Source organism: Leucopleurus acutus, assembly GCF_964270905.1.
Source record: "Leucopleurus acutus genome assembly, chromosome: 2".
NCBI classification, from domain to species: domain Eukaryota; kingdom Metazoa; phylum Chordata; class Mammalia; order Artiodactyla; family Delphinidae; genus Leucopleurus; species Leucopleurus acutus.
Genome location: NC_139143.1, coordinates 175,804,362 through 175,816,556, shown reverse-complemented (window position 1 = coordinate 175,816,556; position 12,195 = coordinate 175,804,362). Strand labels below are relative to the sequence as shown.

At 48.1% G+C, this 12,195-nt stretch overlaps 1 protein-coding gene across 1 annotated transcript; it reads right to left on the bottom strand.

Annotated features, from left to right (window-relative positions):
* Positions 1-9,615: 9,615 nt before the first annotated feature.
* Positions 9,616-11,522, bottom strand: TEX46 (testis expressed 46; the record flags this gene model as incomplete). The annotated part of the gene is made up of 2 exons (XM_082859915.1): positions 9,616-9,813; positions 11,331-11,522. The coding sequence occupies 2 exons, from the start codon at positions 11,520-11,522 to the stop codon at positions 9,616-9,618; spliced, it is 390 nt and encodes a 129-aa protein (XP_082716041.1).
* Positions 11,523-12,195: the final 673 nt, after the last annotated feature.

The following is a 12,195-nucleotide window of genomic DNA, read 5'->3' as shown; positions in this document are numbered from 1 at the left end:
AGGCTTTCTAGGGTAGGGATCATGTCTCCATTTCATGATGCTCCACCTCAAAGGCAAGGGGAAACAAATTCAAAAAAACCCCAACTGTCCAGGTCTGCCCAGTCTGTCCTGATTTCAGCACTGAAAGTCCCAAACCCCTCAGTCCAGGGGAAACTGGGACAATTGGTCACCCTCCCTGCCATTGCCTCTGCTTCCAGTTCCTCCTCCTTCTTCAAGCCTCAGAAACAACCCTGTCAGACCCGTGCGTGCTTGGTCCCAACTCACCCTCTTCTGGAAGGCTCAGGAAGGACGGGGCAATTCAGACCCAGCCATGGTTGGCCAGTGCCTCCGGGAGCCCCCACGTTCCAGGGGACAGGAATGACATCCTGTGTTCTGAGACGCAGGCTTCACCCAGGCTCCCCAGGGGCTGGCAGATGTGGCGCCTGATTTCCCAGTGCTAATCCCTCTGTGTGTCTTACGCTATGGGGATTAGTTCCTGGGGTCCCCGAGCAGCCGGGAGTGGGGCACATCTGTCAGGGGGACTGTGTGGCGCCTCGTGACCCAAAATGCTCCAGGCTAGCGGGCAAATGTATGCTCTCTCCAGAAGGAGTGTCTGCCAAGCCCAGTGTGCGTAGGAGAGATGATGGGAACTGCCGGGAAACAGCCTCAGCCCGACCCACAGGCCTCCCACACCTGCCATCCCCCACACCAGCTCCTCAGCTACCTCTGAGGAACCCTGGGCTCCAAAGAACACAGTTTGAAGACCACTGGGGTCAGCCTAGTTGTTATATATTCGGATAACTTGGTTCAAATCCCAGTTCTGTAACTACCTGTGTAGCCTTGGGTAAGTCAGGCCCTCTTTGATTTTTCATCTATAAAATTGGGATGATATCTGTGTTATTGTGAGGATTAAACTGCAATGTGTATGCAAAGCAGGTAGCCCAGGACCTGGCACCTAGTAAGGGTTCTGTTAAGGTTAGCTTCTCTTTATTTTATTTATTTATTGATTGATTGACCGCGTTGGGTCTTCGCTGCTGCACATGGGCTTTCTCTAGTCGCGGCGAGCGGGGGCTACTCTTCGTTGTGGTGTGCGGGCTTCTCATTGCAGTGGCTTCTCTTGTTGCGGAACCTGGAATCTAGGAGCACGGGCTTCAGCAGTTGCAGCATGCAGGCTCAGTAGTTGTGGCTCGCGGGCTCTAGAGCACAGGCTGAGTAGTCGTGGCGCACGGGCTTGGTGGCTCCGCAGCATGTGGGATCTTCCCATACCAGGGCTCGAACCCGTGTCCCCTGCCCTGGCAGGAGGATTCTTAACCACTGCGCCACCAGGGAAGTCCCAAGGTTAGCTTCTTTTTATAACTTGGGTTTTACACCACAACTTTAGGAAGTCACTATCCACTGATTTTAGTTGGCACAAAAGAGAAAATATATTTGCCTTCTTGGCACCAGATATGGCTGCACATTGGAATTACCTGGCGAGCTTGTAAAAACCGCTAGTCTGGATCCCACCGTCCCAGAGGTCCCCAGGGTGCAGCCCAGGGCATCACGATTTTTTGAAAACTCCTCAGTGTGTGGTTAAGGTTGAGAATCATTGCCCCAGACCACTGTGTTTCCATCTCATTATAAATGAATGTAGGAATAGCCTGGGGATCGAGTTAAACTGCAGGTTCTGAGTCAGTGGGTCAGGGTGGGACCTGAGAGTCCATTTCAAACAAACTCCATTCTGGTCTGTGGACCACACTTTGAGGAGCAAGGCTCCTCTGCAATTCAAGGATTGCGCCAGCTTCTACTTCATTATCTCAATAGAACATCACAATTGCCTCCCAGCCACCCCGTGGCTTGAGTTATTCTATTTTGCTTATGCTCAGGGTCAAGTATATGAATGGTGGAGGCAAGCCTTTTGGATCTTTTTTTTTTTTTAATTTTATTTTTGGCTGTGTTGGGTCTTCGTTGCTGCACGCGGGCTTTTTTTTTTTTTTCTCTAGTTGCGGTGAGCGGGGGCTACTCTTCATTGCGGTGCGTGGGCTTCTCATTGCGGTGGCTTCTCTTGTTGCGGAGCACGGGCTCTAGGAACACAGGTTTCAGAAGTTGTGGCACGCGGGCTCAGTAGTTGTGGCTCGTGGGCTCTAGAGCACAGGCTCAGTAGTTGTGGCGCACGAGCTTAGTTGCTCCACGGCATGTGGGATCTTCCCTAACCAGGGCTTGAACCCGTGTCCCCTGCATTGGCAGGCGGATTCTTAACCACTGAGCCACCAAGGAAGTCCAGCCTTCTGGAGCTTATTCTGTATCCCCCAAGGCCAAAAATCTGGGCTGACCCGGAAAAGGGGTGTGATAAGTTAGAGAGAGAAGAGATCTGAGTAATCTTGTCCAAGCTCCACATTGTATGGCTGGTGAAACAGACTGTGAGAGGGGAGATGAATTGCCAAGGTCACACAGAAAATTTAGTGGCAGCAATGGAGCTGGGACCCAGGTTTTCTTTCCCATTGTAGCTGGCTGCTTTGTTCATCTTTAGTGAGGCTCTAAGCAGGCTGGGCAGCCTGCCTCTGGGTCACAGATTGAATGCAGACAGTGTGCCCCATATAGATGCTTAGTGCCTTCTGTGTTACCCTCTGTGGTCTTCACAACAATCCCATGAGGCAGGTTTTATTCTGTCCCCATTTGACAGCGAGGAAACTGAAGCTCTGAGAAGTGAAGTCCCCCAGAAGTGGCAGGACTGGGATTCCAACCCAGGAGTCCTCTTTGCTTCCCAGACACTAATGCATCTCCCATGTTTTTTCCCCATCAGACTATAAGGTTTTCTAGGGTAAAGACCACGTCTCATTCTGGTTTGTGCTGCCAAACCAGGGCTAAATATCTGAATCAGTTAATCCACTCCAGGGTTCTGCATCTCTGCTGAAAAGGACCCTCACCCCCAGGACACTAGCTCCTCTCTGGGAGTTCCTCCCTTGCCCCTTTCCCCAGCCCTAATGCAGCCATTTCTCTCCACCCAGACCAGCCCCTGCACTACCAAATTTAGCCAGACCAGAATCCATACCCTGTCATAGAGGACAATGGCCACACAGTGGCACCAGATGCCCACATGTAAAATCTTCCAGCCTCCTGGAAAGGATCATTTATTTAATCACTGAATGCTTCTCTCTAGGCATTTGTCCAAGAGCTTTCCATCCATGCACCAAGATAATCCCCGCAACAGCCCCATGCATTCATTCTCTCTATAGATGAGAGATCATATTAATCATTTGCTTAAATAACCTTCCAAGGCTGCCCACTGCTCTACGGAAAAATCCAAATTCTTACCTGCATAGTCTAACCCTACCCACTGGACCCTTGAGTCAGACTGCTGGGATTCAAAACCCAGCTCCACCACTTATTATCTACGTGACCTTGGTCAGATTTCTTGGCTTCTCTTGGACTTCAATGTGCTGATCTGTAAAATAGGGTAATGAAATAGAACCTACCCCCTTGGGGTGAGAGTGAGGTTTACATGAGATACGACACCTAAAGCACACAGTAAGTGCACAGTAACCGCTCTGATTACCATTAGACTTGGAGGGTCCCCCTCACAATCCCATGAATCTCTCCTTCTCTCTTCCCTTTCCTCCATCTCTCCTTCTCCCAACTTTTTTTCTACTTTTACTCTCTCCCCTGCCTCTCCACCTATTCTAGCAGGGACAGCATGTTAAATAGTATATTAGAAAGTGATACATGCTATGGAAAAATAAGTAGAGCCAAGTAAGGGGAGGTAGATTATAGTATTAAATTGGGCAGTCAGGATGGCCTCCTTGAGAAAGAAATCACCTAAGGGAAGTAAGGGAGGTAGGTATATGGACAACAGAGGAAGAGAGTCCATGGTAGGGCCTTAGGGTGAGAGTGTACAGAAAAGCGAAGAGGCCAGTGGCTGAGCAGATTAAATGAGGGGCAGAGTAGAGGCGAAGTGGGAAAGGTAGCTGGGGAGCCAGGTCATGGAGAACCTCCCAGGCCACAGGAGGGACTGTAATTCTCACTCTGAGTGAGGTGGGAGCTGTTGTAGAGTCTGGAGCAGAGTGGCATGACCTGACTTTTTTTTTTTTAAATAAATTTATTTATTTATTTATTTTTGACTGCGTTGGGTCTTCGTTGCTGCACACAGGCTTTCTCTAGTTGCAGCGAGCGGGGGCTACTCTTCGCTGTGGTGTGCGGGCTTCTCATTACGGTGGCTTCTCGTTGTGGAGCATGGGCTCTGGGCACGTGGGCTTCAGTAGTTGTGGCACACAGGCTCAGTAGTTGTGGCTCGCGGGCTCTAGAGCACAGGCTCAGTAGTTGTGGCGCACGGGCTTAGTTGCTCTGCGGCATGCGGGATCTTCCCAGACTAGGGCTCAAACCCGTGTCCCCTGCATTGGCAAGCGGATTCTTAACCACTGTACCACCAGGGAAGACATGAAGCGCTCCGGCTTCAGTGCTGAGAGCAGACTAGAGGGCAAGGGTGGGGGCAGGGAGACCAGGGCCTTGTTCAGCTGAGAGATGGTGGTGGCCTGGTGCACCCAGGCAGGGAGAACATCCAGACTCTGCATATGCTTCTAAGGAAGAGCCAATAGGACTTGCCAATAAATTAGAGCTGGATATGAGAGAAGAGAGGAGTGGGGATCAGCTCCAAACATTTTGGCCTGAGCAACTGGAAGCTGGGAGTTGACTTTTACTATGAGATGGGGAAACCTGCACGTGGGAGGGGGTTTGAGCGGAGGGACAGAGTTCAGGATTGACTGTATGGATTTTGAGATGTCTGAGTGAAGGTGTGAAAGTAGGCAGTTGCACATTTGAGTCTGGGATGTAGAGGTCTGTAACAAAGACACAATTTAGAAAATTACTGACATGTAACAGTAGATGATATTTAAAGCCATTACCAAGGGAGTGAGAAGGAGTAAAGAAGGGATCTGAGGACTGAGCCCTGAGGTCCAGGAGAGTACTCGGTGAAGTACTGAATACTGCGTGAAGGTGAATATCACAAAGTCACGCAGCACAGGTGCAAATGGGGCTTTACTGGGAAAACTTGGAGGCAGAGGGTCAGCCACTGAATGAGGCATTGGGTTGTCCATCCAACCTCTTGTCATCATGTGGAGAGAGATATGGGGGTCAGGGCATAGCTGGAAACATCCTGGAATATGCTCCAGGAGAGGGACCCCTCATTCCCTTCACTACTTTTTTTTGGCAAATGTGAGGTCAGTCTTGCAAGCAAAGAAGATGTGGTCTGAGCTCAGGTACCAGGGGAATTGTTTGCAGTGCTGAGGGCCCCTGGAGACCCCAGGGGAAGTAGAGACCATGTGGAATCATTTCTGCTTTGGGAAGGGAGGCCCCTCTGGAGCCCACCTGCTATCTCACTGCTAGGAACCTGGAGTGAGTACCCAGAGTTTTCCAGTAAAGTCCAAATTGTTTTTCCAAGGTACTTCCAGTGGTGTTGGCAATGCTGGAGGAGACATGAATGCTAGAGGGAGGCCTGGAGTAATAGTGCAAAGCACATTGTGGAGGCCTGAGCCATCTGGCCATGGAGTCTGTGCCAAGCCTGGGGAGAGAGCCCCAGGTTCAGATGCAGGAGTGGTCTGCAGGCATTGGACTTGCTTTTACGGTAGCTGCATGAGCTTCTTGACTTGTCTGAAGGTGTTAACCCAGAAGCAGCAGGAGATATTGGCCAGTGAGTATGGTTATTCCCCTGGTTGGCCAGCAAATCGTCCAAAGCTATATGGTTATATCCTGAGCTAAGGATTCATGATAACCTTGACAGTGAGAACCCTGGCTGTCCCCATAGTAATTTCCTTTCTATGGTTCCACCTATCTAGGGGAGGAAAACCTGCACAAAATAGGGAAACCCATGTACTTAATACCCAGGAGTGTCTTGTCAATGGTACCAGAGGCTGGTGCTGGGAATGTTGCCTTGCCCACGAATCTTGGGTTATTATGAAGCTTGATATGCAGGTGGCATTATGTCCAAGGAGAAAGCAATGAAGGACCTATATCTAGAATACAAAATAGTTTTGGGGTTACAAAGCGCACTGCTCAATATTCTTCCAGCTGGCCTCAACATTATCCATGAAGAGGATGAGAACATGATTGTGAAGGCCCAAGGCACAGCAGCTGGGAGCAATGTCCTTGCCATTGTCAGAGAGTGAGATACCAATAAGGTCTCCTGTAGCTGGGCATGGTGGGAGGGGGTAGGAATGACATACTCAGTACTGTGACAGGTTCATGCCACGGGCCCCGGCCTGAGCAGCTGCTCAAGGCTGTTTAGCATTGCCTGTTCAGATCTGGAAGAAGAGGAGAGAGGTTATTTACCCCTCCACCCCAGTCTATTTCCTGAGATTGCTTGCCTATGTTCTTGCTAGATTTGCTGGGACCTGTCATGTGCCTGGGATGATGATCTGTCCTTTCTCAGAACATTTACCTCCATAGGAACCCAGGAGTCACCATACTTCCTGACACATCAGGGGGACTTGTTCCCCTCTTAGGCGCCCACAGAGGATGAGGGAGTGGCTAATTGCTCCTTGAGCCAACCATACCAAGGCTCATTTGTACCCACCACCTGCAGGTGGCAAGTGTGGAAGAGCAAGTGAATTCCACATGGACAGATGGAGGGCAGTGCCGTAAAGATAATTCCATCATCATATTATATCATACCTGGGAATTCCAGCACATGAAAAAGATGTTCATCAGAGCCTTAAGAGTCTAGGTTCTACCTGCTTGGTGGAAAAGAACAGTCACCCCATGTACCTAAACCATGTTCATGGTAGTCAGAATCCATGGCAATTGTGAACTAGTCAGATCCAAAGGTCATTGTGCCACTTTGAGCCACCTTGAGCCACAGGCCAACGTTCCTGCAAGTAATACACATTCCGTGAGCACCGGTGACTTCATAGGTCAAATGAGTCCTCACTGGACTCCCTCAAACCGCCGTGGTAGTTTCACTGTTGTGATAGGTCCAGGTGTGCATCTAGTGAACTAAAGTGGTTATGATGGCCACATAGTCTTAATCAGCTTTTTCATTCCAGATGCTCTCTTCAAGATGCAGTGCCTTACTGTGGGCTCATTCATATGTCACATATAGATCGAGTTTGTGGCTGAATTGTTGTATCCATCTCCACAGCAGGGGTTACCATATGGACATTCTCCTAATGGTCCCGTTTTGGGTGGTCCAAAGGCTTGGCCATACAGCAAGTCCATTAGCAACGGCCCGTGAAGCTGTGTAAAAGGGACTATTTACAAAGGTGTGGGCAGGCTATAGGGAACACACAAGTGTGGTGCAGTACCCCTGGACTGGTAACTGGGGGGATGCTACTGCCCTTGGACCAGAAGGGAACTGGAAGAAGGTCTTGTAGAGAGAGCCTCCTCTGTGATGACCCAGCCAGCCTCAAACCAGCCCAAGGCAACCCCACAAGAGGCATAAGCATCCCAACCTCCTCCTTCCCTCTCATCCTCTGCCAGGGATCCCTGTCGGCCAAACTCAACTGGAAGCCACAGGGTAAAGGAACCTGATGATGCAGGTTGGCCCCCTGGCAGAAAAGGCAGAAGGATGGAGAGTGGGCCTGGAGGGCAAGTAGAAGATACAACACACAAGGGAGGGTTGCGATTTTAGATAGGGCAGTCACAGGAGTCCTCACTAGGAAGGGATCATTTGAGCAAAGACCTGAAGAAGTGTCGTAACTCATCGAATCCTCACAGCAATTGATAAGGCCATTTTATAGTTGAGGAAACTGAGGTACAGCACTCAGTTTATTCATCATCCAAGATCACACAGCTAAGAGCTGATAGAGTTGGGATCTAAAGCCAGGGAGTTTAGCTCCAGGTATCCTGCTCTAAACAAAATAGAATATAGAAAAATCATAAAATGAAAGGGCAGAGAAAATGTCAGTACATATAAGACTGTGATTGACAGTCATAGATGTTATTTATTGAGCACTGACTGTATACAAGCCACTGTGTTAGGTGCTATGAGGGGGATATACAGATGAACAAGATACTGTGTTTGGGTTTCCCTGGTGGCACAGTGGTTAAGAATCCGCCTGCCAACGCAGGGGACACAGGTTCGAGCCCTGGTCTGGGAAGATCCCACATGCCACGGAGCAACTAACCCCATGCGCCACAGCAACTGAGCCTGTGTGCCACAACTAATGAAGCCCGTGCACATAGAGCCCGTGCTGCACAACAAGAGAAGCCACCGCAATGAGAAGCACGTGCACTGCAACAAAGAGCAGCCCCCCCGCTCACCACAACTAGAGAAAGTCTGCGCGCAGCAACAAAGACCCAATGCAGCCAAAAATAAATAAATAAATTTATTTATTTAAAAAAAAAAAAGATGCTGTGCTTGCCCTCGAAGAGTCTATAATCTAGTTGGAGAGTGGGGAGGGAGTATAGAAAGATTTACAAACCAAATCCCAGCAGATCATCATACATTCTATCGTAGAATTACAGATAAAATGCTGGGATACCGCTAAGGAAAGAGACACTTTACAGCTGGGCTGAGGGAAGCTTTCCGGAGGTGGTGGCTTTGGAAGAAGCAAAGAATTGTAACAGCAGAAAGGGGAAGATAAGGGATTCCAGGGGAAGAAACCATGTGAGCAAAGATGTGGCTGCATTTGGGGGATGGCTGATCACCTAATTTGATGAGAGCGCACGAGACTTTTGCTAAGAGAGATGATTTTAAATGGGACACCAATAAGGCATTAAGCCACACTGGATCCCACAGCGAGGCAGAGGCTTCCTTCTCAATTCTCCTTAATGGAGAAAAGTCTCAGCTGAGTGCTGGCATATCTTGCAAACACTAACACTCACTAATCTCCCTTTTTAACCCAAATTTTACCGATTCAGATCTTCAAGTGGGCAACCAAGCTCTGGTTGGAACTTCACAACATTGTTTTGTTTTCACTGTCTTTATTTTGACTGTTAGGTTCTATTTCAAACAATGATACTGGTTTTTTTTTTAATTTACAGATAAATTTTTTATTATTATTTTCCTTTCCAGATAAATTTATTAAGGAAAATATAGTTGATTTAAAGGGACAATATTTAGTTACGCATTCAGGTGGTTCACAGCTATGGCAAAAATCACAAAGGTGGTACACTACTGACTGATGTTCAGGATACTCTGGTATAGGGTAAAAAGCATGTGAGGGAGAATAATGGGGGAAAAAGGTTGGGAAGGGGGTCAGATCATGGGGGGCCTGAACACCATGGTGAGGAGTGTGGCTTTTATTCTGTCAATCACGGCAAGGCGTTGGCTCAAGAATAGGCAATGATCATGCTCAGAGCTGTGCTTGGCAGGGCTTGTTTGTGGCCTCTGAGTGCAGGGGGAGGGGGAGACTGGAGGCTGGGACAGCACTGGGGAGGCTGTTGAAAGACTCAAGGTGAACAGGTAGAGGGCCCTGGACCAGGGTCAAGGTGGTCCAACTGAAAGAGAGGAAGGGCTGGGTTCAAGAGCTCCCATCAGGTTGTGTCATAGGGTGCTATGTGGCTGACCTGGTGAGTACAAACTTCTTTTCAAGAGGCCATGAATTTCAGCCTCTAATCCTCCTCTCCAGTGTGATTTACTAAGAAAATTCAATAGTCTCTGACTGGGCTTTACTGAGGAAAGGTAACAACAGAAGAGGCTAGCCCACCACAGTCTCTGGGACCTCGTTAGGGGGGATTGGAAGTGCAGTCAGAGATGATGGAGAACATAGATTCCCGTCTCCTCATTCTGTGTTTCCCCGCTGGAAAAGTCCACCGTCGACTTGACCGCTTGTGGTGATTCATTCTATTCCATACAATGAACATCTGATTTTCTAAGACCTTCAGCTTCATTTCACTGAACATAAGCCGTTCAAGGATCTTGTCCTGGAGGGCAAAGCAGGTGTGCAGCCTCTCCACTTCTTTTGTGTTCAGGCAGTTGCTCTTGGGTTGGGCCTCACAAGTCTTTGTCTTCTCTTCCTAAACTCCCCATCACCACGAAAAGAGGAAAAGTTGGTTAATAGTGATAATCCTTTCCCATGCCAGTTGAGTTACAATCATCTCAATCAATTTCACGACCAGCATCTAAGGAGAGCCTCTTTGCCACATCTTGTGGGTGAGAGAATGGGGCCCAGTGAGGGAAGGTCCCTTTCTCAGCATCACCCAGCCTACATGAAAGCCCCCAAACTCCCAGGATCCAGAGCTGCCTTTGGTTCACAGGAATAAGTGAAACGGCCGGCTAATCTGCACCCACCGAGGACTTAAAACCCTTAACCCAAATATATGTGTCTCCAGAGCTTGTGCTTTTCTCAACATGCCTCTTTGAGAGTTTAGTCAGGCCTCATAAAATCTCCAAGTCTCAGTGGTCTCATGAAATGCTCTTATCTCTGTCATCTTTGTCTGCTCCCTCCCCCACCACTGCATGCAGTTGGTAAGGACACAATTTTTTTTTTTTTTTAGGATTCAGCTACAAATTCCTAGTCTTTTTTTTTTTTTTTAAATTCCTAGTCTTTAAAACCATTTAAGAATTAAATATTTCGGACATGCAAAAAAAGTAAATATTACAACAAATACCCATGATCCCTAAAATATCACAACGGTAACTGAAGTCCTCTGTGGATTCTGCTCCTAGAGTGTTCCCCTCCCTCCCTGAACCTTATCTCAACTGCAATCCTGAATGTGGTATTTATTTTTTCCATGCATTTCTTTATACCACTTTACACCAGTTCTCAGTGGGAGGCTATTTTGCCCTCCCCTGGGGACATTTGGCAATGTCTGGAGAAATATTTGGTTGCCACAAGAGGGGTGAGGAGTGCTATTGGCATCTTGTGGGTAGAGGCTAGGGATGCTGCCAAAAATTCAGCATTGCACAGGACAGTCTCTCATCACAAAGACTTATCCAGCCCCAAATGTCAATCGTGCAGAGGCTGAGAAATCCTGCCTTAATGTACTTTCACTATACATAGGCATCCATAAACTAGGCAGGATATTGTTTTGCATGTTTTTTAACTTTACATAAAAGATGTCATAATCTAGGTACATTTCTGCTGTCTTCATTATTCAGTTTTAGAGATTTATCTACGTTATACATGTTTTTAAATTTATCCATTTTAATTTTTCCCACTTTAAAGCAGTTGTTACTGTTGTCAAAGCATGTTGTCATCAAACATGAAGTAGAAGAGTCTGGGATGGGCCCTATTCTTCAGCTGAGGCAACTGAAACTTTGTGAAGGAAGTGCTTTGTCCTCTATCACCCAAGAGGGAGCTGCAGAGCAAGGTCTTAGACCAGAGTCGGATTCCTTAGTCTTGCTGCATTGTCCTGACACCTTCTCTGTCTTCCCACCCCCCAGTCTGGCTGCGACTATCCCATCACTCTCAGCTGAAGCTAAGGTCCCTCTTGCTCACCTGCTGGGGCTCTGGGGGCGTGGGCTTGAGTTCGTACTTGACCAGCCAGTTGCTAAGCAACAGCAGAAGTAATAGGAACCCAAACAAGGCTGGCTTATAGCTGATCAGCCAAGCCATCAGTGCTCCTATGGTGCCTGAGGAAGCAAATGTCCCGTGGAGATTCCTAAAAAGAGACATTAGCTCCCCCAGCATTATGGCTTGGAAGCACCCAGGCCCCAAGGCCCTGCCTGTCTCCCATCTGGGACAGTTGCCCTCCATGACAGGAGTCATGGCTGCCCCCTCCTCTGAGTCATAACCGGCCCCCACCCCCAGCTGCCGCATAACAATAATACTGACTACTCCTAGGTCTTAAGCAGCCACTATGTGCCAGACTTTGACAGGCAGTTCACAAGCATCATCTCATGACATCCTCACAACAGCCAAATGATGTAGGCTTTCATGATACCTCAGTCATTCAACAGTACTTCTGGGCCTAGTCGCTGGGGATCAAATGGCCAGCAGTACAGAGCCTCTACCCTTGTAGAGAGGGAGACAGCGAAGAAAAATTATCCAAAACTTGCAAATAAGGCAAGAAGATTTATGCAAGCTCGTTCACAGTCATATTAGGATATTGGCTAACTGGCCCACTTGTTTGTCACCTGATGCTTTAGGGGAAGGAAATTTTATTGGGTTTAATATTTAATATTGATTAGGGTCCTGACTCTGTAAAGTCAGATGGAAAAGTTGCTCCACCAATTTCACTTGGGTATATCCCAAAAATTGAAAGCAGGGTCTTGAAGAGATATTTGTACACCCACGTTCATAGCAGTATTATTCACAATAGCCAAAAGGTGGAAGCAACCCCAAAATCCATCAGCAGATAAAT